General features: G+C 34.7%; 1 protein-coding gene across 4 annotated transcripts in view; it reads left to right on the top strand.

Moving 5' to 3' along the window:
* Nucleotides 1-26,783, top strand: part of LOC140450419 (uncharacterized) — a 127,115-nt gene extending 100,332 nt beyond the window's left edge. For 3 of the 4 annotated variants that reach the window (XM_072544054.1, XM_072544052.1, XM_072544055.1), the window contains exons 9-14: nucleotides 7,879-8,874; nucleotides 11,068-12,146; nucleotides 14,384-15,536; nucleotides 17,260-17,485; nucleotides 19,657-19,929; nucleotides 26,350-26,783. In XM_072544054.1, the coding sequence (XP_072400155.1) occupies nucleotides 7,879-8,874; nucleotides 11,068-12,146; nucleotides 14,384-15,536; nucleotides 17,260-17,485; nucleotides 19,657-19,921 (3,719 nt within the window). In that variant the 3' untranslated portion in view covers nucleotides 19,922-19,929; nucleotides 26,350-26,783. The remainder of the gene's footprint in view (nucleotides 1-7,878; nucleotides 8,875-11,067; nucleotides 12,147-14,383; nucleotides 15,537-17,259; nucleotides 17,486-19,656; nucleotides 19,930-26,349) is intronic. The other variant, XM_072544053.1, reaches the window with a different exon arrangement.
* The last annotated feature ends 605 nt before the right edge of the window (nucleotides 26,784-27,388 follow it).

Raw genomic sequence — 27,388 nt, 5'->3', positions numbered from 1 at the left:
TGACCTGCAAACCTCTTTCAACATAATCACTTTTACTTGATTTTTACTCTAGCAATGTATCAAAGAGTCAACTACCCATAACTGTTTGAATTATTTAGTTTCGAAATGATTTAGTAAATTCTTCTTAATAGAATCAACATGTTCATTTTTATCTGCATTATCATGCGTGTACTTACAAACATGACGTTGACACTTCATGACTTCATAATTACATAATAGCCAACCTACTCTATCTACCAACCTATATTTAACAATCTTAGATGTCACACACACCAACACCAGTGTTGCCATATTCAATCGAATTTAAGTTACCACCGGAGAACTAATGTTATATTGCTACTATTATGTAAAATTCTTTTTTTTTAATGGCAAAGGATAATTATTTTTTACCTTATTACCTTTTGATTTTGGCTATATCATATAATTATTTAATAATAGGTACTTATATAATACTTTTTTTACTCCTGTGCTGATTTGAACTGCAACTCAAATGTGTTTTTTTTTCAGTATCATCAATTTCATATTCAATATCCACCTATAAATCTAAACATCCAGAAAGAGTACATTTTACTCACTTTAATAAACACATAAACACAATTTATTTTATTTCCGAACTCTGAATACCGATTTAATTACTAGACTTTCGAGTGCATGACCTTCAAATAAACTGTTATTAACACAAACAATAATATATACAACTTCAAACACAGCAGAATCTTCCGACCAACCAGGTGTAATCTACGTCTGACTCATGCGCCTGAAATTGTGCTAAGTTTCACATTGTTGTTGATAACAAATTTATTAGTTCTTATTCTTAGTATTCATTTCTTTTTAAAATTGTTATGTGATAAATATGTTATTGCTATGCAATATGTCATCGCTATTTCGTAAGTGTTTTAACTTATAGTTTAACTTTAACTAAGTCTATAGTCTATATAGTCTTGATGATTTAACTTTTCTGCTTTTACTATTGTATCTCATCTAATGTAAAAGAAAATTTTTATACGCTACTGTTTGGGTATTGTGAGAATGCATCATGTTTTTTACAATTTTACTTTTTTCCTGACAGTGAATAATAATACATACCAAGCTATGGACTTCTTGTATTTTTTTAGAGTTAGAATTATTTAATTGCCATTTCCAAATCCTCAATAGTATGTCGTTTCTTGCATGTCAAAATATAAGAAACACATTCGTACACCTTTTATTAAAATTCCGGCGATTAATAATTCTTGAGGTTTTTATTTTTGCAAAATATGGGCATTTTCTTTCATGATTCGATAGAAAAGTGCTGATATCTAGCTGTGGCATTCCTGCAGTCATTGTATTGGATATAACATTTAATCATAGTGTAATTCGCTTAGCTTTTTGAACTTCTTGATACTTGATTCAGCTGTTCTAAATTTATAATGTGCCAAATTAAATGGCTTCTCTACAATATCTATTTGTTTTGAAGTATTAAGTCTGTTCGTGTTCCTTTGTTTTCTAGTGTAGCACTTTTGAGTGTAGAATACACTGGCTAGTGTCAAACGAAGATCATGGCTGTTTCACCAAACTTAGGGACGCTCTAGTGTAGTTAAACTGAGTTGCAGTTGAAGTCAGTTTATTTTAATACTTGTTTATCTTTAGATTTTTTTTTCTTCTACTTTCGATATTTATTCTTTAATTCAAATAAACTTTATTATAATTAGCTAGGTATCTTTCTTCTTCTTCTTTATACTATACTAAGCTAGGTATCTTTTAACAACAAAATAAAAATTTCAAATTTGTAGGTATCTATTTTCTTTTTATATAGACATGACTCTGTCTGTTTTTCAATGTGCCTCCAGTAAGTTGTAGTTCCATCGTTTTCGTGATCTTCCTATTGGGGAACCGTTTCTTGCCGTCTTTACAACTCTATTTGTTGTCATTTGGCTTATATGATCGTTCCATTCTCCTCTTCTATTTCTTACCAAGTTCTTGATGTTCTCCACCTTGCAACTACGTCGTATAACTGTACTTCTAGCTCTGTCCCATAGTGTCTTACCATCAATGTTTCCAAATGTTTTCAACTCTGCTGTTTCTAACATCCTTTTTGTCCTCTGGGTGTCAGGTCTTGTTTCTGCCGCGTATGTCATTATTGGTGTGAATTGTAAATTCTGCCTTTCATTTCTTTCCCGATATTTTAATTTTTCCATATTGTTTCATTCAGGCCGCTTGCGGCTCTGTTTGTTCTATTCGCTTGATCTTCCACTTCAGGTTCGAGCTTTCCGTGCTAGATAAAGTGATGCCTAGATATTTAAACTCCATCACTTGTTCTATTATCTGACCTTCTTCCAGCTCCAATTTACATCTTAGTAATTCAGTTTGTCTTTTTTTTTTTGGGGAAATTAACATGTTAAATTTTCTGGCGGTTATATTAAATTGGTAAATTATCTTCACTTTGAGAGAGTAGCATTGCGTCGTCTGCATAGCAGATTATTTTACGTTGTTTTTCTCCCATTTGGTATCCTTTTTTAGTTCTGACTTTTTTATTATTTCATCCATAATCAGGGTGAACAATAGAGGACTCAGGGAATCTCTCTGTCTTATCCCATTCCCAGCTTCAATAGGTTCGGTTAGTTCTTCTACTTTTACTTTTATTGTGTTATTTTGGTAGATATTTTCGATCGTTTTGATTATTCCTAGAGGTATCTCTCTTGCGTACAGTAAGTGGATAATGTCATTAATTTGACCCGGTCAAATGCTTTCTTAAGGTCCACGAAACATTATATGCTGGTTTGTTGTATTCTAATGATTTCTCTTGCACTTGCCTCATTATAAATATAGCGTCGGTGCATGATCTTCCCGACCTAAAATCTTGTTGTTCTTCTGCTAGTGTTATAATTTCATTCAGTTTATTTGCTATCACTTTGGTTGTTAATTTTACTGTGTTTAATAAATTAATTCCTCTGTAATTTTTCAAGTCCGATTTGTCTCCCTTTTTGAAGAGAGGTTCTATTTTGTTCTATTAGTTTTTGGATTATTTTTATTAGTTGTTTGGCCAGATCTGGTCCTCCGTACTTTAGGAGTTCGTTCGGTATTCTGTCCTCTCCTGGTGATTTTCTATTTTTTAATTTCCTTAATACTTCCTTTACCTCTTACTCTTCAACATTTATTTCTTCGTTTGTCGTCACCTCTGGTGTTGGTGGTTCATTATCGTCACCTTTAGCATATAGGGATCGAAAGTAGTCTACCCACGTTTCGTTCTGAATGTGTTTCCTTTTTAAAAGGTATATACATTAAAAAACCCAAACGGGCTATGTCATGAAGACAAAACGTTTTCGAAATCCATATTCCATCATCAGTGTCTAGGTGTACATGTTTTGAGCCACTAAATATCTGGGTGAAAACCCGTTAAAAGGTATATGTTACAATTTAGTTTACATTATTTAGTCTTATATATTAGGATGTTAAAGTTACCAGTGGATATGATAACATGGCAACGTACGACTCCACATGAAGATGCTGGTCCTGAGACGAAGTATCTACGAGGACTTGTTGATAGCAACTGAGTCGTATTTAGTCCTTCGGCTTTGATTTTTGTTTGTGTTGGCGCCGCTCTCTTGGGTGGGAAGTATTTGAGGATGATTCTTATTTTACATAATACCAAACTATGGTCGCTACCTACATCTGCTGAGTTGAGGCATCTTACGTCGATTATTTTCGATGGATGTATATCTCTGTTGGTTATAACATAATCTATTATAGATCTTTGTTCACGGGTGTTATTAAATGTATATTCGTGTTGGGTTTTGTGGTCAAAAAATGTGTTGTTTATTTTTAGTTCGTTACTCGTGCAGAAGTTTATCATCCCTTGTTGTTTGAGGCTTGTTATTTTCTGGGCCGTATACTCCGATGATGTTCAGGTCTTCCTTCTCCATTTTTATCTTTGCTGTTACAATTCTTTCTGATATGTATTGACACTTTGATGTGAATTTGGTACCTTTGGTGTATTAGTAAGTCTATACCTTCTTTGGCCCTGTTTTCTTTTGCTACTCTACTGTAAATTAGTATGTATTCACCCAATTTTGATTGTCCTAGTATTTTAGAATATCTACTTTAGTCTTAAAAATTACTAAAGGTTTTAAAAGTGTTTAAATTTAAATTAAATGAAAAAGATATGTTTTTGTAAAAAAAGATATCGACAGGAAATCGTTTTCAAGAAGCTTAAAAAAATTAAAATGGAGTTTATACACCTGTTTGTTGTGTATATTCTTCTTTATCTTTTTGTTAGCTTGTATGCTTGTGCATCTGCCATTACATTTGGTAGTATTGTTTGTTGTGCAGTGTTGGCGGTTGACCAAATTGACAGGCAGCTCCCTCGGCCTGGCAGAGTACACTGCTGATGGGTTTGCTACACATTTTTCTTCATTAAATAGATTAAAACTGATTCTTTGATTCTTCTCTTTTTCATGTCCGTTTCTTTCATGACTATTAATGCATCTTTCCATTATACTCTGTGCTCATTATCCCAGGCATGTTTGCATATTTGGGGTCACAGGATCTTTTACAGGTGCAGTTCTTTTATCCCTCTTGTGTCTTGTTTGGTTTGATTTAGGTCAAAATACATCTCAGTGTATTGGTTGTTTTGATGTATTTATTTCCTAACCTTTTTAATTTTTCTGACAAGTCCTTTACATTATGGCATTGCTGACATCTTTAAATCACTTGTTGTGGACGTTCCTGAATTTCCTATAGGTTTTGGTGTTTTCTTTCTTCAATCTTGGGAAATCTTACTATTTAGTAAAATAGTTCTCTGTTCCTCTGGGCTATTGAAATGTACAAACGATTGTAATTTTCAGCAAAAGCTTGCTAGCTTGCTTGTTTCAGCAAGCTTTTGCAGAAAGTTTCAATCGTTTGCACATTTCGATAGCACAGAGAACTATTTTACTAAATCGTTCTCGTACCTCGCCGTCAAAGAAGATGGCACCTCTGTGTGCGAACCACTGGAAGTGGAAAATTTTGGAGATATTTGGACTTTTCGGTTTGAATCAGAATCAGCTCAAACGGCTGACGATGTAACGCCGTATATATATATATATATATATATATATATATATATATATATATATATTTTTCAAATTATTTTTTCGACCGTACTGTTTTAAATATTGATTTAGAGTATCAGCAATCGGTCAGGAAATAAAACTCTATTTGTTCAGTCTCTCAATATTTCGTCACGATTTTGTGACTTCTTCAGGAGAAAACTGTAAATTTATTAGAATAATTAATGATTATATGTAAACAAAATGAATATTTTAATACTTACAACTATAAGAATGAAAATTTAAATTTTTCTAGCATATCTAAATAAATGACATATTTTTGTTTGATTTTATTAAGGAGTTATGGTAACCGCAATATGTTATAGAGTGAATTCCCGTTGTACAATTTTCAGCGAGTAGGTTAAAATAAACAATTACTATGACAGTATTATTCATTTTATAAAGTGGAAAGATGGAATTAATAAAATTGAGAAAGAATCAGGAACATGATAAATTGATCTATAAAATGTAATTGATGGTATGTAGTCAGTTACTGCAATACTGATATTTAGGAATGTAATAAAATTATAGGTACAGTTACTAGAGAATTACTATAATAAGTATGTGTTTAAAGGTTAAGATCTATCATATTATATATTGTTTAGTATGTTGCAGTAGATATTACTTAAATGATTGGTGTCTGTCTTATAATTGATAGATTCAGGAGTTTTATTAATGTGTACCATTTCAAGGAAAAGCCGATTTTTATAATTATCAACTTGTTCCAAGATTTTTACATTATTAAAGTCAAAGTTATGTCCTGTCTTCAAGTGGTGGTCCACTAAGGCACAAGAGTTTTTTTGTATGTTACAGTCACTTTTGTGTTGAGTGACACGTTTTTTAAGCCACTGTTGACTTTGACCAATATAACAACTTTGACATTGACTGCAATTTATTCTATAAATTATATTACTCATTAATGAATTTGGAGTTTTAACTTTTATTTTTGTGAATAACCTTGAATTTAGAAGTGGATTGTATTTAATCAATTTAATGTTCGGAAATGTTTTGAAAAGTGGGACAATTTGGTCTGTTAAATTTTTTATGAAAGGTATTTTTTTATATGAAACTGGTTGTGGATTATTTATTAAAGCTCTATTGTAAAAGTTAGTGTTATAAATAAGTTTTTTTAATATATGTTTTGGGTAGCCATTGTTTAAAAACATTTCAAAAAGTTTCTTTAAATTGACATCTAGGAAACTCCGATCACAGATTGTCGTTACACGATTTTTCATAGATACAATTGTGTTAAATTTTTGACTTCTAGGATGATTAGAATAATAATTTATAAATCTGCCGGATGCAGTATCTTTTTGATACTGAAATATCTTTTTGTCATAAGAACTAATGATAACAAAATCATATTAGATTGGTATCAAAAAGATACTGCATCCGGCAGATTTATAAATTATTATTCTAATCATCCTAGAAGTCAAAAATTTAACACAATTGTATCTATGAAAAATCGTGTAACGACAATCTGTGATCGGAGTTTCCTAGATGTCAATTTAAAGAAACTTTTTGAAATGTTTTTAAACAATGGCTACCCAAAACATATATTAAAAAAACTTATTTATAACACTAACTTTTACAATAGAGCTTTAATAAATAATCCACAACCAGTTTCATATAAAAAAATACCTTTCATAAAAAATTTAACAGACCAAATTGTCCCACTTTTCAAAACATTTCCGAACATTAAATTGATTAAATACAATCCACTTCTAAATTCAAGGTTATTCACAAAAATAAAAGTTAAAACTCCAAATTCATTAATGAGTAATATAATTTATAGAATAAATTGCAGTCAATGTCAAAGTTGTTATATTGGTCAAAGTCAACAGTGGCTTAAAAAACGTGTCACTCAACACAAAAGTGACTGTAACATACAAAAAAACTCTTGTGCCTTAGTGGACCACCACTTGAAGACAGGACATAACTTTGACTTTAATAATGTAAAAATCTTGGAACAAGTTGATAATTATAAAAATCGGCTTTTCCTTGAAATGGTACACATTAATAAAACTCCTGAATCTATCAATTATAAGACAGACACCAATCATTTAAGTAATATCTACTGCAACATACTAAACAATATATAATATGATAGATCTTAACCTTTAAACACATACTTATTATAGTAATTCTCTAGTAACTGTACCTATAATTTTATTACATTCCTAAATATCAGTATTGCAGTAACTGACTACATACCATCAATTACATTTTATAGATCAATTTATCATGTTCCTGATTCTTTCTCAATTTTATTAATTCCATCTTTCCACTTTATAAAATGAATAATACTGTCATAGTAATTGTTTATTTTAACCTACTCGCTGAAAATTGTACAACGGGAATTCACTCTATAACATATTGCGGTTACCATAACTCCTTAATAAAATCAAACAAAAATATGTCATTTATTTAGATATGCTAGAAAAATTTAAATTTTCATTCTTATAGTTGTAAGTATTAAAATATTCATTTTGTTTACATATAATCATTAATTATTCTAATAAATTTACAGTTTTCTCCTGAAGAAGTCACAAAATCGTGACGAAATATTGAGAGACTGAACAAATAGAGTTTTATTTCCTGACCGATTGCTGATACTCTAAATCAATATATATATATATATATATATATATATATATATGAATATATGAAAATTAATTATTGTATTTGAATAGAACATTAAAAGCAAATATTGCCTACGCCATTACAGAAGCCTATTGCCTAGATACAGTTGGTGTATCTCTAATTTATGAATATTTTATAACACCTTAGTAACATACTTTTTCATTTAAAGGTGATCCTGTGATGAGTATTGCCGAAGAAGGAGGGGATATGTCGCCAAATGCTAAGGAATTCGGAAACGTCATTCTCAACTGCGAAAATGACAATGAATTCTTAGACTCCACAGCACCATTATTGGACTTGGATCTATCTGATGAAAATTCTACCAGACGAGGAACTGAATCTTTCCCATCTTGGGACCCTGAACCTAAAGTGACTGTAGAGAATAGTGAGCAATTTGACGACGAAACTTCCTCTGTTATAATGGAGTTCATCGTTGACCACTCGATAGCAGATGCTTGGAATCAACAAGAAACTGTAGATAACGAAATTCAAACTTTTCCTGTGTCGAATTTTGATTTATTTTCACAGGAGAGCTTAAATCAAGGAGGAGATACGTTTAACAATTCTACTACGCTGCCCGATGAGATCGCCTCTTCTCGTGTAGAACCGTTAGAAGATGATGTAAACATAAACATCTGCTCAAGTTTAAGTCTTAGTCCTGATGACGATGAACTACCTCTAATGAATACCAATGCTGGCACTCTTTACCAAAAGCCAGAGACTACAGATATTGATTTATATTCTTCTTTTGATGAATTAAATCAGAAAACAACCCCACCCACAACTCTCCTAAAGGTCGACCACGTAGTTCCTGAGAAACCCGCAGATATTCCCAAACTTGAGAGTAAAGAAGACATACCGAGTAAGACTGACAATAAATCTAAAAGAGTGGCACAGCAACTAGCTCTCTACAAAAAACTCAATTCTAAGAAAGCAAAAGAAGTAAACCAGAATGATTCCAAACAAAATAGCATGGAGATTCCAAGTAGGCAATCTGTCAGAATTTCTCCTAGAACATGGACTAGGCAATCTGCATCTCCAATGTCTGTAAAAACAAGCCCAAGTTCACAGGAGGGATCTCCCAAAACAGTGGAACAGTCGCCTACAGAATCGCCAATACCTTCTAGTCCTTCTGAACCTGTTATTCTGAACTTCAAGTTGAAAAGTGAGTACGATTTGTATTGCTCTTTGTAAAAATAAAAGCAATTGATATTTTTCTGATACTTCTCAAAATTCATTTGACGTTATTGGTAATTTTTGTTCACTTAGCTACTAAAAGTTAGATTTATTTGGGTGAAAAGGGTTAAATGGTCTACTAGGACTTTTTTAAAAACATATATCTTGATAATAAGCTAAAATAGAAATAAAATAAAACGGTAAATGACAACCAAACAATTGAATGAGCATGCTATTTTATATTTTTATTATTATTTTTATACATAATATGAAGGGTGTCGGGAGAAGATCATGGGTGTCATCAAGAAATGATTAGAAAAACGAATTTTATAGTTATAAGACTATTTACAACAAAAAAAAAATGTTGGGAGGTATGAAAGATAAACATGATAGAAAAATTTATTGATAAATATAAACTAATATAAACAAAGAATAAAAGTTAAATTGTTTTTAAAAAAATAAAATATTAATGGCGTAATGTCCACTTTTTACCGAAGAAAACAATGGATGTCACAGGGTACAGGCGTTTAGTCATAGTATTATTCCTGCTTTCGTTTTGTTTTTTTTTTGGTTTCTGATTTTCATCTAAAATAGAATAAAACATTTTAGTTAAAAAATTGTCTTAGCACTAAAATATTTCGGGTTTTACTTGATTTTTTGCTTCCTTTAGTTGTGTTATATCTTCTCACAGACTTCAGTACTGGAGGGCCTGGTGTTGGTTAGTGCCCATTTTGTCCTGAAAATTAATATTTTTTTGTTATCGTAAAGTATATTTTATAAAAAGGTATTTTGATGGGAAAGAAAGGAAGGAAATATTTATGCACAATATTTCCTTCATCTTTTGTATTGCGAAAGAGAATTTCTTTACATATCTATTGGTAAAAAATTTGGTCCACTCTTTAACAAGATCTTGAGTTACTGAGATGCTCTAACCACAGAGGAATTACGCTTCTAAATGCAGCGTATAAAATATTTTGCACCGTACTGTCACCGCATGGCACCATAATATGCAGAACGGATAGTAGGAAAATAACAGGCTGGTTTCAGAGGTGGTAAATCGACAATTCATCAGATTGCAACCCTCAAATTTTGGAAAAAATACTGGAATATGGCATTGAGACTCATCACATATTTATAGACTACAAAGCAGCCTACGACTCTGTTGTGAATAGAAGAGAAATGTTCAAAGCAATGAAAGAGCTAGGAATACCAGATCAGTTGGTATATTTAACAAAATTAATTCTTGAAAAAGTTGAATGCGGAGTACGAATTCAGGGGGAACTGTCTGATCGTTTTAAAACAAATAACGGGCTGCGCCAGGGAAATCTTCTTTCCTGTATACTGTTCAATCTGGCTCTGGAAGAAATAATACGTCTGTCACAAATCACAACCACTGGTTACCTTTTAGTGTTACCTTTTAATTTGGTTACAATTCGTGCTTTAATATATCGTTGAGATAAGTCGTTTGTTTTATTCCTTAATAATAATAAAAATAATAACAACAACAGTATTTTATGTAAAAACTATCATTTATATACTCTTTATAAAATGCATGAATTCAAAATATCAAAATTTGGGCCTTAATAATTATTACAATTTATGAAATAACATACGTAATCAATTGTTTGTTTATTTTATTATTTGTCTGTCATAAGAAATATAGTATAATGTCAGAACAATCAAATACACTGCTCAAAATGATCAAATCTTACTAATATTTACTAACCAGCTCTACATACATAATATAGCTTTGCTATAAGTATGTAGTGATTGCTTGGCCCTTTAAGCACTCGATTTTTAAACTTTAGATTTCAGATCTGATTTGCTACTATCTAATCAATGATTAATTCTTGCCCTCTTGTGTCATTTCTGAATGTATATTTGTGTATTGTTTATATTGGAAGTGCCAATTTAACACTTCTAACTTGTTTGGGGTGCTTATTGACCTGGCATTCTTTTCCATTTTACCTGTTCACCCGATTCTTGCAACAGGTTGTCACAGTTTACTTCATCTGTTGACATTTATTAATATTTCGTGAGTAATTCTTTTGGTGGCAAGCTTTTTTAATAGTTTATATACCATGCTGAGTAGCGCTATAGAGTGTTAGTGTCATGGACTTACTTCTAATATTCTATTTATTTTCATGTCCTACTTAAACTAATTAAAAATATATTTTCTTAGATTTGCTGCAGTCTGGTATAGAAACAGATAATTTGAACACTCTAGAAAAAGTGAAAAATACCAAAGTCGATGTTGCACCTGAACAATCAACAGAAACTCCATCTGTAGAAGCCACTAGGAAAACCGAGGAAATTGCACCTGCCAAAACTGCAACAAAAAAACTTGATTCTACTAAATTCGATGCTAAGAAGAAAGAACACAATAAAGTTGATAGTACTAACGTCAAAGATGAGTGTACTAAAGAGAATATAAAGGAACCCAGTAAAACTGACAATAAAACAGATAAGAAAAAAGAACACAGCAAAATAATTTCCAAACCAGAAAGAAAGGTGGAGGTAAATGACAGTGATACTAGTAAGATAGACACTACTAAGAAAGCAAGTAGAAATGACACCTCTAAGATAGAAACTAATCGAAATGACCAGTCAGAGAACAGGAAAGAAATAACCAAAACGGACGCCTATAAAATAGAAACCAAAAAGGAAGTAAATAAAAAAGATAGCAAGTCAGATAACAAAAAAGGAGTTACTCAAATTGACGACAAGAAATCAGAATCCAATAGAAGTGATTCAAATAAGACAGAAAAGAAAAAGGAACATCATAAAACTGAAGTTTCTAAAACAGAAAGCAGGCGGGAACGCAGCACAACGAATATCACTAAATCAGGTACAAATAAAACACCAACTACAGAAGATAATAAAGCTGAAATTGCTAAACAGTCGGCTAGATCAGATACTAAAACCAGTTACGATGAAACTAGATCGACTAAAACTTCTCGACCGGACCGCATAGATTCATCATCACGAAAAAAGGTTGCTGAAGACCCTGCAGGCAACAGCCTAAAACAACACTCGTCGAGTGAGTCAAGCAAATCGTCAAACAAGGAAGACAAACAATTTAAAGAATATCCAAAAAATCCCAGGACCACTTCCATTAGTATTCCAGTAAAATCATCTGCAGAAAAGAAGTCTGAAGTGTTCGTGAGTAACGATGTTTCTCAGCTACAATCCAAGTCGATACCTAAACCTGTGCTGTCACAAATGGCACCGGAAGATTGTCTTCAATATGAAAATTCTGAGGTAAGCGTTTTAAATTATTTATGTATTGCATATAAATATGCATATAGGGAGGTACCCTTATATTATTTTTAAAGTTTGAAGTGTTTAAAATGTTACAATATAAATTACTAAGATAACTAGTGTCTGTTTTATTATTAGATTAGATTAAGAGAGGTGGCGTTTTGGCCTATCCCACTGCGACCTTTTCAGATCTCTTGTGGTCCTCTAGTCCTAGATAACATTCTCTAGCCTGACCCTTTTTATAAAGTCTAGTAGCTTCGAGACTCTGGATTTTCTTCTCCTAATACAAAGAACCGCACATTTGCCAGACTGTCACACTGACATAAAATGTGCTCTGCTGTTTCTTCTTCGAGGTGACAGAATCTGCACAGGTCATCATCTGATAATCCCATCAGCTTCAAGTGCCTATTCAGCTTACAGTGCTTTGTTAGAAGACCTAATATGGCTGTGACTGTTTTCCTGTCTTTGCTTATTAGGCCGTAAATTTTGACAAATGTTCTGTAATAAACTGTTTCGCCTGTCTTTATCCGGGTGAATTCCTCCACCATTCCAGAGATTTGTAAGCTACCCACTTCCTTCTAGCCGTTCTTGTTACTGATTTTGCAACGCCGCAGAAGGGTTCCGGTCCAATGAATGGCATTGATGAGCCTTGTTTGGCCATTTCATCTACTTTTTCATTGCCCTTATGACCCTCGTGCTCCGGTACCCAGACACTACCGTAACCTTGCTACGGTCTTCTAGTTTATTTAGGGCACACACGCAATCCCATACTAGCTTAGAATTGACCTCTACAGAATTGAGTACCTTAAGCGCTGCCTGACTATCTGTGAAGATGGCAACTGAACAGAACGTTCTTTCCTGCCTTTCTATTTCTTCCACGCTGTGATGGATTGCAGTTATTTCCGCCTGGAAAACTGTCACATCCTTAGATAGACTTACCGGGAAATGTATCCCTTAATTTGTCCCTACTATGCCGGCTCCCACACCCTCCGATGTTTCTGAGCCATCCGTGTACCAGGTAGCAGCAGCTTGTATGGGTACATCTTTATTCCAGTTATCTGTTTCATCGATAGGTTTCCCCATCACAATATCGGCTTTTAGCTCCTCGATTAGCTTTCTGTTGTCAGTACCATGCATCTGGCTTATATGTCGCTGACTATGGATCTGTGCATCACTGATCTAGCTTCGCCCTGTATAAAGATATGAAGTGGTGGTAGATTCAACAGAACTTCCATTGATGCAGTAGGAGTTGTTTTTATGGCCCCCGTAATATAAAAACATGCTAGCCTTTGTGTATTACCTAGCAGCCTTATTGCTCCCACTTGCTGCGTCTTTGTCCACCACGTCACCGAGCCATAGGTTATCATGGGTCTATTAACCCTTGTGTATAACCATAGAGTCATTTTGGGGTTAAGTCCCCAATTCTTACCGCACATTCTTCTACATCTGCCCAGGGACATAGTAGCTTTCTGTGTGGTTTTAGAATGTGAGTATTCCATGTAAGCCTATGATCAAAATATACCCCAAGGTATTTTGTTCCTTTGGCAAATGAAATCTCTGTTCTTTCCAGCACCGTTCGTTTTAGGCCTTGTAGTGCTGTTTTTTTGGTGACGTTGACGATTTGTGTTTTTTGAGCATTGACTATCAGTCTCTCTTGTTTACACCAGTCGTCAACTATATTTAGGGCTGCTTGCATTCTTTCAGACACCACCTGAGCAAACCTGCCCCTGACAACGATCGTCGGCATATCCCAGACAATAAGAGCCTTCTGTGGACATATTTCTAAGGAGATCATCTACCAAGGTTGCCCAAAGTAGAGGGGACAGAACTCCTCCTTGTGGACAGCCTCCACCTACTTTTGCTTTGATGGTTGCTTTACCCAGAGTGGACATTACTGTCCTATTCTCCAGGGTTAAGTTAAGGAATGGCTACGTGGCAGTGGTTAATTAGTTTCTCTCTCTCTCTCCTCCTCCTCTCTCTCCTCTTCTCTCTCTATCTCTCCTATCTGCTCCTCTCTCTCTTTCTCATCAATCTGTCGCCACTCTTTCTCCTCTCTCCTCCCTCTCTGTTACTTTCTCTCTTCCTAAATAAAGGTTAACCAAAATTGATACAGTAAGATACTATAGATTTACACATTAGATCTCTGTGAAGAATAATTTGTACCAATTTGATATAGTATGTAATTGTAACATTTTTAAAAGAAATTTCGTAACCAAACATTTTATTTTAATTTTTAGGCTAGGTCTAATTTATATGACACCGTTAAATCAAGGAAAAGAGCAGCGACGAAAAGAGAACCTTCAATAGAACGCACCGGTGGTACAAGTCGATATCATCACGATTTTAGGCCTCGAAAATCGAAGAGAAAGAGCCCAGATGAAGACTCAGATTACGTCAAAATCCCTGAAAAAATCCCTCGTATCGACGAGGACAGACCAAATAGTTCGAGTGATTTAAAAGTCAAGATACGACGCGATAGCTCAGGTAGACAATATACTACAACTCCGAGTCCACAAAGTATAGAAGCAGACAGTTCAAGTCGACAATATACTACGAGTGCTGGCAGTTCTGTTAGTCAAAACTCTCAAAGATATATACACGACAGTTCAAGTAGACGATACGAAATGGGTACTGGCGGCTCTGATATTCAGAATTCTCAACGACATGCAAGAGACAATCCCAGTAGATCGCATTCTGGGAACTCAAACAATTCGGGAAATCAAAGTTCTCAAAGCACTGGATCAGACAGTTCCAATAGGCAATATACAAGTGCTACTCCTGTTAATATCCAGAACTCTCAAATATATAAACGAGACAATACAGGTAGACAGTATGTTTCCACTTCTGGTAGTTTTAGCAGCCACGGTTCAAAATCAAACAGTTCAAGTAGACAATATTCTTCTAGTTCTGGTAGTTCTGGAAGCCAGAGGCCTCAAAGCAGTAGACAAGGCAATTCTGATCGACAACACCCTTCATATCAGAGTTCTGACAGCCAAAGATCGCAAAGTACCAGACAAGAAAATTCTTATCGACAACACGCTTCATATCAGAGTTCAGAAAGCCAGAGATCTCAAAGTAGCCGATTGGATAATTCGGGTAGACAATATCCACCATATACTAGCCCCTATCAAAACACCCCAACAGACAATTTAGGTCCTAATAAACAAACTTCTCAAAGTTCTTCATCTACCGGTTATACCGTCGATGAAATCTTGAACAAATCAAGGGAGCCTCGAGAGTGTACGAAAGATAAAATTAGGAGTAATGGCTATAAAAGATCGTCGAACGGTTTACCCGTTAGCAGTCATAAACCTTTCAAGACCAGCGAAGATGCTTTTGATCATTTGGTGGTCGAGGGAAATGTGAATCCTTTCTTTAGCAACCAACCAAGTAAGTATTTTTATTAATATGCTATAATGTGTTTCACCTTGTGTACCGAATATTTGTTTTCTATACAAGAAGCTTTATTTTCTGTACTTCAGATCAGGATATACTTTGGGTACATTCCAGAGAGGAACAGGAGAACACTCAGCTCAACAAGTTAAAAGTCAGATTCCTCTATACTCTTGGTCTTTATTCCCTACGCATAGGGACTGATCGAAATTTTATTTTTATATACAAGTTTGGTCGAATGTGCTGGAAACATTTTCGAAATTCTCATCGGTTTTTTTAGATGTTTCATCGATTTTTTTCATTAATGCTTCTTCTGTCGACTGAAATTCAAATGTTTCTGGATCTTCTCCATTGGTGGTGAGCATCTTCAATTGTTCTTCTTCTTCTTTTTTATCTTCAATGTGCCTCTAGTAAGTTTTCCTGGTCTTCCTACTGATCGTCTTCCTATTGGGAACCATATCTTGCCGTCTTTACTACTCTATTTGTTGTTATTCGGCTTATATGATCGTTCCATTCTACTCTTCTATTTCCACCCAGTTCTTGATGTTCTTCACTTTGCATCTACGTCGTATACTTGTACTTCTAGCTCTGTCCCATAGTATCTTACCATAAATTTTTTTAAGTGTTTTCATCTCTGCTGTTTCTAACATCCTTTTTGTCCTCTCTGTGTCAGCTCTTGTTTCTGCCGCGTATGTCATTATTGGTCTGATGACTGTTTTGAAAATTCTGCCTTTCGTTTCTTTCCCGATATTTTTATTCTCCATATTGTTTCATTCAGGCAGCCTGCGGCTCTGTTTGCTCTATTCCCTTAATCTTCCACTTCCGTTTCGAGCTTTCCGTAGCTGGGTAATGTGTTGTAACCATGCATTTTGACTATCTTCATCTTGGGCTATCAATATTGCGTCGTCTGCGTAACAGAGTATTTTTATTTCTTTGTTTCCCATTCTGTATTCTCTTCCTTTGTCAATGCTTTTGATGATTTCATCCATGATTAAATTGAAGAGCATGGGGCTTTGGTAAATGTTTTCGATAGTTTTTATAATATTTAGGGGAACTTCTCTATTATACAGAAGATGGATTACATCTTTGAGTCTTACTCTGTCAAACGCTTTATTTAGGTCAATCGGACACAGAAATGCTGGTTTATTATACTCTAGTAATTTGCTTTATAATGAATATTGCATCTGTACACGATCTTCTACTACGAAAACCCTGTTGTTCATCTGCTAAACTTATCCTCCGATTTATTAGTTTGTTCCCTTTGGTTTTGGTTTGTTTCCTCCGTTTGTTCTTTTTTAGGGCTTTTTTAGGTAGCCAATCCACGTATCCTTTTCTATGTGTTTTGGTTCTATTAGTTCCTCTACCTCCGTTCTTTGACCTCTTATGAAGCGCCAAATTTCCTTTTGCAGACTGTAAAAATCATGTTCCATTTCTTTCGAAACTGCCACATGATGGAGAGTGTTCGAAGTATACAAAATGAACGAGGCCGCGTTGCTCCAGATATCTGGGATCTGAGTTTTTGGATCATTCTTACTAGTACATAAACAAGAAAATTTGAGAGATGACAGTTTTATCAACCTATCAATGATAGTTTGTTGTCAACATATTCCTTCTTGTTATGCCAACTAAAGGTTTATCCTAACTTTGGAGCTAATAACACTATTTCTAAATGTATTGATGATCATACCTATTCTGTCTATTATTAAAAATATATTTTTAGATGATCCAAAATACGGAATCAATAGGAGACTAGATGATCAAAGTAGTCTGTGGAACAAGAGTGAAAAAAGTAGGAGAGATTCTTCGCAGCGATATTCCACTTCCAGATCAAGTGCAGATTTTAGTAGATCTACCCCTGACATGAAATCGCCAAGATGCGGACAATACCGAGACATTCGAAGTCCCATATATCTTCCCAGAAGACCCTCGAACAATAAATTCCCAAGGTAAGGAATATGTGATGTGCCTTATACTTAAGAAACTGTTACGGTTATTTCAGTAATTTTTAATGGTAATAAAGAAACTTACAATGAAGTATGCACTTCTGGTGTAATTGGTATACATATTTATAAAATTACTAAAATAATGAAAATATCCAAAAGCATTACAATTTTCTTCAGAACGTTTTTGGTGTTGTCAGACCATCATCAGTGAAAACCGGAAAGCAAGTATTCCCACTTTAATTTAATGAATAAAAGAGGTTAAAATTTTGACTGTTAATCTAAACAACATGTGGTATGAATACTTAAACTTTAATAGTTGTAAAAATCGTTGAATTACATTTAAATATTATAAGCGACTTTGTTTCTATCATTAGTGCAACCGTAAAAAAATACCTAAATATAATATATGAAAAAAAACTTTAATCGATCTTACTTTTGTTGCAAGGTACTTGTAATCTGATTCTTTTTTTTAAAGAAAGTCATTCATATTTTCTCCATATAAGGTATTAGCTTTCCTAGGTTCAAAACCTCTTGCTTGTGGTCTAGAGTTGCCATCTAGAGACCTTACAGAGACGTTGTCTCAGGGTTAGCAGCAACACCCATTGGGTGTCTTACGTTGCCATGCAGGGTATCTGTTAAAAACTTTTTCCGTCGACCATCCATTTATGATCAATTTTAACACCCTCAAAATCATTGATTAATGACCCCTATTAATGAATGATTTTCTATTAATGAACGTTTTTATTATAGGCAACACAACATACATTGCTTGCATAAATTAATTTAACCACATTTAATGCTCTGTGATTGGCAGTTACCTGTGGTGTAGGCAACCAAACATACCTATTTATATTCCCACTAACAAATTATTTAAAATGAAGTAGCCGCTGTAAGTACTGTCTGTCATTGTATGTCATTATTTATCGTTAAGTAAATAAAAATTTAAACTAAGATATTTTTATTTCTGAAAAGTATGGTCGACGGAAAAGTTTTGTAACGAACTCGTGAATTAAAATGGCGATTAACAATCTCGAACATTAACGCACTCACTTCGCCCGCGCGTTAATATATCTCAATTGTTAATCGCCCTTATTAATACACTTGATGCCGACGTTGACTCACGCGCTAGGTCGGGCGCGCTAAAATACACGGTGACATTTTGAGCACAACCAGATGGTCTAGAACTCATACTTGGTCTGTGACCAAAAAAAAAAACAAAATTAGTTGAACAAAATAAATTAAATATTTACCATCATGGATAAAAGACCATCGTCTACAAAATATTCGTAGAATTGAAAGAGCGATTTGTTGTAGAAGTTTTCGTATAATTGTGTGTGAAAACCTGCAGAATTATAGTCCCCAAATGTAAATTTCTGTAAATTTTCACTGTTGACTGGTGGACGCCGATAGTCATCTTGTCCCAACGGTTTGGCATTTCCGGCCATCTGTTCCAGAGTACTCGATTCATTTTCACTCTCACTAGAATCAGTTGGTTGGTACTCGTCCAAAAAATACGTGTCGCCAGCTCATCCGATTCTTCATCTGCCAGAATTTGTTACCAATATTTTTCAAGCTTTTACTGCTCTTTCTCGTACGACTGCATTGTACCACTCTAATCTAAGTACTGACAAGAAAGGCGTGATGCCACGTTGGACTCCCACGTTTTTACCCAAATATGTAGTGGCATGACTCATGTACACCTGGTAATACACTGATGATGGATTTTTTAGTCCGAAAACGTTGTGTGATGTAGCTCGAAAGAACAGGAGAGAGATGTAATATGAAAATAATTCGTGAATAATGTCATACTTGTGCAAAGATCCAGCGGATGGACTGTATATCATCTTAATTGAGAAAACTGATAGAAAATAAGTTTTTTAAAACAATTGTCGACAAAAATATTTATTTGTTACAAGATAAAACTATAAAATTTACTATTCTTGTTGGGAATTTACCACAATTTTAGTTTGTAATACGTTTATTTTGACTTTTCGATTTCCACTTCAGAAATCGTTTAATTACTACAAAATAATTTATTTTGTTATATTTTCAACTGAAATTTAAGTTAATTCCCAACAAAAATAAATATCCACAAGAAACTAGCTTCAGAACAATATAAAATTATAATTTATGAGTGATACAAAATAAAATATGTCGTCTTGTATTTGTTTTAGCTCTTCAAACGTGATATCCGAAAAGTTCCAACGAATCAACGAAGGTCAAAAAGCTCCTACCTCGTCAGACACACATCACTACACGGGAAGCGGCAGTGGCTTGTCAGACGAAAAGAAAAACGAGCTGTTGGAAGATCTCAGAAACATGGTTCAGAGGCAATTAAATAAGAGCAACAAGAGTAATTCGAATTACGATTGGTACCAAGGAGTTGAACCTCTTCTCTCTGACAACCCGCCGGGTAATTACTTAAATTGTTCTAGATAATGTGCACGGTATGTTGTCCTTTTTTGCTTTTCGTTACTAACAGTTTAGAAAATATACGGGGTGTTTCACGACGAGTTTACATCATCTATATATCGGAAACTCTATTGATGAAAATTGGTTTATGGAGATTACCAGTTATGACAAGCTTAAAGAAAATATTTTAACAGACATGCCACTTCTGGTTATACCGGAAATGAACAAAAACTTTGGTATTTTAAATGGAACACCCTGTATATTATTGCATTTTTAAATTTGACATAAAATTCTAGACATAATTTGTACCATACGTCAAAACATCAACAAATTAAACAAATTTTGTCTTTGTTGGTTGGTAAAAAATTCTGATCATCATTATCTTTGTCTTTATCCTTATGCGGGGTCGGCTTCCCTAATTGAATTTCTCCATAAGTGTCTATCTGGTTCATATTATCATTAATACCCTTTACCAACATGTCCTGCCTAAGCGTCTACCCGCAGGTCTTTTTTGGTCGTCCTCTTCTACTACTTTCAGGAACCCGCAGATTAGCAATTCTTCGTATTTGGTGATTAACGTCTCTACATTGAACATGACCAAACCATTTTAACCTATGCTCTCTCATCTTAGCAACAATTGGTGCCACCCCTAGACTTCCCCTAATATCTTCTTCTTCAAGTGCCATCTCCGCGGCGGAGGTCGGCAATAATCATAGCTATTCGGACTTTTGAAAAGGCTGCTCTGAAAAGTTCATTTGATGTACATTCGTACCACTCTCTCAGGTTGCGCAGCCATGACATTCTACGCCTCCCTATGCTTCTCTTTCCTTGGATCTTTCCCTGCATGATCAGTTGGAGCAAGGTGTATTTCTCTCCACGTGTAATATGTCCGAGATATTCCAATTTTTTTGTTTTTATTGAATTTAAAATTTCCATTTCTTTGTTCATCCTTCTCAGAACCTCTTTGTTTGTGACTTGTTCTGTCCATGATATTTTCAGAATTATTCTGTACACCCACAGCTCAAATGATTCCAGTTTTTTCGTTGATGTAGCATTCAAGGTCCAAGATTCCATTCCATAAAATAAGGTCGAAAAAACATAGCACCTCGCCAACCTAACTCTTAGTTCCAGTTTTAAATCCCTGGTACATAGAACTCTTCTCATTTTGTTAAAATTTGCTCTAGCCTTTTCTATTCTTATTTTTATCTCCTGATTGTAATCATTTGTGGAGTTAATCATTGTTCCCAGGTATGCATATTTGTCCACTTGTTCGACGTTGGTTTCGTTTATTAGAAGACTCTCGTTATTTCTTTGAGTTTTCGATATTCTCATAAATTTCGTCTTCTTGACATTCATTGTTAGACCATACTCTTTTCCATACTCTGCTATTCTGGTCACCAGTCTCTGAAGATCTTCAATGTTTTCGGCTAAAATCACAGTGTCGTCCACATATCTAATGTTGTTAATGGGAACTCCATTTACCTTTATTCCAGCTGTTTCACCCTTAAGCTTTTTTCAGGACCTCTTCGGAGTAGGCGTTGAAAAGAATTGGCGACAATACGCATCCCTGTCTTACTCCACATCTAATTTCAATTTCTTCTGACAGCTGTTCGTTAACACGTACTTTTGCTCGCTGTTTATAGTATAAATTTGATATGATCCTGAGGTCGTTGTAGTCAATCTTCTTTGATTTCAGGACATTCATTAAATGTTCATGTCGTACTTTATCGAATGCTTTATTATAGTCAATAAAACATACGTATATATCTTGATTGACGTCCAGGCATCTTTGTATTAGTATATTAAGTGAAAAAAGAGCTTCACGTGTTCCTAGGCCTTTGCGGAAACCAAATTGTGTATTATTAACGTCTATGTCCAGTTTGTGATATATTCGGTTATGGATGACTTTAAGTAGTAACTTTAGCGTATGAGACATTAAGCTAATGGTGCGGTAATCGCTGCATTCTCTTGCGTTTTTCTTTTTAGGGAGACAAATAAAAATAGATGTCAACCACTCTTTGGGTAATACGCCTGAACTATAAATTTGGTTCAAAAGTGTCACTAAAACATCAATGTGCTTCTCATCTAGAATTTTTAGGATTTCTATAGGAAGCATATCAGGGCAGGTCCAGGGCTTTTCCCGCTCTTCATTGTTTTTAATGCGTGCAATATTTCTTCTTTTGTAATATATGGACCTATTTCTTCTGACGTAAGTTCTATGTGCTCCAGATCTCCTCTTTCATCATCGAACAATTCATCGATATATTCTGCCCATCTTTGTATTTTCTCGTCCGTATGTGTTATAGCAGTACCGTGTCTATCCAGAATTGCACAAGTGGGATTTTGTTTTCTTAGTCCTGCCAGTTCTTTGACTTTCTTGTGTAGGTTAAACAGATCATATTTATTTTGAAGGTCTTCGATCTCTTTGCATTGCTCTTCAAAGTATTTTTCTTTTGCCTGCTTTATCGTCTTTCTAATCTCGTGGTTTATCTCTCTGTATTTATTGTTATCCTTGTTTTTAAATTGTCTCCGTTGTTCCATCATATTGAGTATCTCGTCATTCATCCATTCCTCTTTTCTCCTTGAGGAAGTCTTTAATATTTCTTTACAGGGTTCCAGTAGACAATCTTTTAGTCGATTCCAGTACTCGTCAATATCGTTGGTGTTTGTGTTCAATTTGTTGCAGTTCACATGCAGTTCATGTTGGAGGCATTCTTTTACTTTAGGTTCTTTAAGTTTTCTTGTGTCTATTGTAGGGATTCTTTGATGTCTTTTAATATTTTTAAGGGTGAGTGTAATTTTGGCTATAAGTGGATTGTGATCTGAGGCCACGTCTGATCCAGGATATGCTTTCACGGCTTTAACAGCATTACGGTATCTTCCATTGATCATAATGTAGTCTATCTGATTCCTGACTACTTTCTCCGATGTATCTGCGGGCGATCGCCATGTATACAGTCGTCTGTTTGGTAACATAAAAAATGTGTTTGTAATAATAAAGTCCCCTAATATACTCATTCCTAATTTCATCCTTTTTTGTCATTCCACTCATCCATCTAAGCATTCTCATTTTTGCCACATGCATTCGTTGTTCCTCTTTTTTTTTCACTGCCCAACATTCAGTTCTGTACATCATAGCTGGTCTGATCACTGTTTTATAGAATTTTTTCTTCAGCTTCATTGAAATTTTTCTGTCACACAACACTCACTTTCCACTTCATCCATCCAACCCTAATTCTAATGCATGCATCTCCATCTATTCCCCCATTACTCTGTAACAACGATCCTAGATACTTTTCGCAATCATTTCACCATCTAAATATATCATTCTATTTGTACTAACTCCATCTTTAAGTTTTAAACCTTTTTCCTCAAGAGGTCGTCTGCACTCTTCCAGTTTCTGTTCTAAGTAGCTTTCACTATTTCCTACTAAAACTACATCATCAACATACACTAAGCACCACGGAATATTACCCTGTAGTTTCGCTGTTATTTGATCCAGCACTAATGAGAATAACTAATGACTAATCACCGAGACTTGGTGCAATCCTACTTTCACATGAAATTTATCAGTCTCTTCCACACCTGTCTTATCACTAGTTGTTACTCCCTCATGCATGTCTCTCACAATTTTTACATATTCACCGAGGACTCCTTTTTATTGAGTGCCCACCATAGATTCTCCCGAGGAACTCAATCATATGCTTTCTCAAGATCAATGAATACTATATGAGCGTTTGTTTCTTTGTTCCTGTATTTTTCCATCAACTGCCTTATAATGAAAATTGCGTCTGTAGTTGATCTGCCTTGCATAAAGCCAAACTGATTATCGGATCTTTCTCTCTTTCATATTTTCATGGTGTGACTAAGTAGTTTTATGAGCCTGTAGTTTGTACATTGTTGTACATCTCCCTTGTTTTTGTAGATAGGTACTAATACACTGCTTCTACATTCATCTGGAATTTGTCCAACTTCCATAACTCTATTAAATTGACCTGTTAACTAATCTGTCCCTATCTCTTCTAATGCTTTCCACACTTTCCCAGGAATACCATTTGGTCCAACTGCTTTTCCTGTCTTTATTTTTTGAATTGCTTCAAGTACGTTCATTCCAAACAGTGCCTCTCTCGTTCCAAACCCGTTACATCCATTAGATTAGAGAAGTGCCTGGTTTCTATTAGGATGTGATCTATTTTATTTTTTGTTATTCCATCAGGCGAAGTCATGTTACTTTATGAATATTCTTGTGGGAGAAGTAGGTACTTCCAACGACCATACCCTTGGATGGCAAATGCTATTATTCTATTTCCATTGTCGTTGGTGATATTATGAGTACTGCATTTTCCGATGTATGGACTATATATTATGTTCTTTCCCTATTTTTGCACTAAGGTCGCCAATTCTGGGACATCTGTCGTAGATGGTCTCTACTTCGTCATAGAGTTGATCTTTGACATCCTCCTCTTTGTCTTCGGTTGGGGCGTGTACATTTATTAAACTGATTTAAAAAACTTACCCCTTACTCTTAGATAAGATATTCGTGGGCTTATTGATTTGAAGTCCATGATAAGATGTTTTACTTTTTTGTTAACAATGAATGCGCTCCCGAATTCATGATTGGTCTTGTGACAGCTATAATAAATATCACATTGTCTCTTTTTGTATGTACGTCATATCATCATCATATAACGGGGGTCCTACGGCGATTGCCGCTTCCCGCATTTCAGCCTCCATCTTTTCCTATCTCTCCAATCTCCCTCTTCTAAGCCTGTAGATTGCATTGTTTTTGTAATTTCTCTTCTCCAGGAATTTGGTGGTCTTCCCTTTTCCTTCTTTCTGGCGGACCATACATTAAGGCTTTCTTTGGCCACCGCTCCTCCTCCATTCTCATCACGTGACCATACCATTGTAATTGCCTTGCTTGCATTCTATCTGAAAGAGTATCACTAATTCCTGTACGGTTTCGTATTTCCTCATTCCTGATTCTTTCCATTCTCGATACTCGACATGACCTTTTAAGATAATCAGATAATGAATTCAGTATTCGGATGCATTTTTTACCTTGGGTTATTCAGTTTTGTACATCTATCTTAACTCTGCCATCTGCTGATATGATGCTTCCTAGATATTTATACTGGTTGCAGCCTTTGATGTCTGCGTTTTCAAGCCTCAGATCTGTGGTATTTCCTCCAATTTTTAAATATTCTGTTTTGCTTATGTTTACAGTAAGCCCCCATTTGGCATATTCCTCAAATAATTTTCGATTCATATAATTTATATCTTCCTCATCGGTTGCAACCACCACCTGATCATCTGCAAACAACAATGTATACAGAGTTTCTTGTCCCACTTCTATGCCCATAAATCTACATTTATTTCTCCAATTCCTCAATGCTTCTTGGACGTATATTTTAAAGAGTGTCGGTGACAAACAGCATCCTTGCTTTAGGCCTTTAGTGACTTTAAATTCATTTGAGGTTCTGGTTCCAATTTTTACACAACTAACTCCATTTTCGTACAATTTATATATCGCTCGGATATACGTTGAATCCAATCCGGACCTTTTGAGGACCTCAAACATTTTCTTTAACGGGACACTATCATATGCTTTCTCAAGGTCTATAAATACCAAATGGGTCTCTCTACTTCTTTCGACACGCTTTTCAATTATTTGTCGTAGGATAAATATATTATCAAGGCAGGATCTCCCTGTACGAAAGCCGCTTTGTTCTTCAATATCTTGTATCTGCCTTGTATGTACGTTCCAAGTGTATATTTTTAAATCGTTGTCCTTATTTTATTGCATTGGTCATCGTAAGTTCCGTCCGGTTTCTTTAGCTGTGGATCTCGTAACAATGTTTTTTTAAGGGATAGAGTTGTTAGCCCTAAGCATAACCCCCAACCTTGAGGGCAAGGGACTCTTCTGTTAAGGTTGCCATACCTTAGTCTGTTTTGGACCGATTAGGACGTTCCCCAATCCACCCCCTAGGGACACGTCCGATGTGAGACAAACAACTCCACACGGATTATTTATTTAACACCTTTATAAAAACTGACTTTATTTACGGCCAAATACAGAACGGTTCATTCCACACAAAAAATGTTAATAAACATTTTTGTTCAAAATTATCTCAGCTACACTTTGTATTTGAAATATTTTTTTCTGTGACAGATTCTTGGTAAATCGATTTTTTTTTTCTGCTTTTCCCCTAAGAGGGGGCTTTTAAAGTATTTTTTTTTTAAATGTAACGTGTCATCTTTATCCACTCATGTCTACAATTAAAAAATTTGATTGAGTGCTATTACTGACTGCTTTTTCGTGTTGTATGAAACTAACAAATGTTTTTAGTTTTACTTTGCTTTTGAATTAAAACTTGGGTTTTCACATAAAGCTTTGACATTTGGAACATATTGTGATATTTTGATAAAAAGTGACACTCGTTTTTTGTTTTCAGGTCCTCGGCGAGAATAGACCTTGTGGAACATGTGTATAGCCACAGGAAGGGAAATGTTTGCAATCCACGTACTGTATTCTCAATTAAGAAATCGCACTGTATATAGATATCGAATGTACATACACAATAGTCTCAGAGCGCTTTCTACAAAACTTGTAACCAGCAATAACGTAATTAAGGAATATTTAAAAAGTAACTCCTTAATGATGATTTTGGCGCATTTTCAAGGACAAACGATTTCGTGATAAAGAGTCGTTTAAAAACGGACAGATAATAGACTTTGTATAGTGAATATTATGTAGTTATAGTGACTTAGTGTTACATTTATTTATTTTATGTTTAATGTGTTAATTTAAGGTCTGTAAAAAGGATTTTATAAATTTGTTTATAAAAGTGTACATAATGTTGATAAATAAAATATTGATTAATCTTTATTCATTTTTTTACTCTAAAAATATGGAAACGAGAAAAAATAGTAATAATGCGCTATACGAAGTAGTCACTTCTGTCGGTACTCCCCATGAGCCATGCGCCGTTTTTTTAATAGTATATCAAGCAATACAAAATGGTAAAATAAAAAAAAACAAACTGGCATTTAGTTAGAAGGTGTACTGGTTAATAAAAGAAGTCCGTTGTAGTAGCGTTCTCTAAAAATAAAAGCTTTTCAAGGTGCTTTGCTGTTAAACGGTTTCTTGCCGTCGATATGTAGCTCTAGATTTTGAAAAGAGTCACATAAAGCACAGAGGTTGTCTTTTATTGTCCATCATCATCATACTATGTTTACAAACCTGTGCGGATGCCAGCGTCCTCAAAATTTTCTCTGCAGTCGTCCCTATCCATCGCCTTCCTCTGCTAAGCACGCATTCCACATTTTTCAGTCTTCATAGATGTTATCAAGGGAACTTGTTTTGGGTCTTCCTCTTTTCTCACAAATCGGACCTATCAACGAGGGTTTTTTTAGCTGAGTCATTTTGTTCCATCCTCATTACATGCTCTACCCACCTCAGACGTCTTATCTTAATATATTTCATGACATTGT

The sequence above is a fragment of the Diabrotica undecimpunctata genome, chromosome 9 (assembly GCF_040954645.1).
Source record: "Diabrotica undecimpunctata isolate CICGRU chromosome 9, icDiaUnde3, whole genome shotgun sequence".
NCBI lineage: Eukaryota > Metazoa > Arthropoda > Insecta > Coleoptera > Chrysomelidae > Diabrotica > Diabrotica undecimpunctata.
This window is presented reverse-complemented; position numbering and strand designations above follow the sequence as displayed.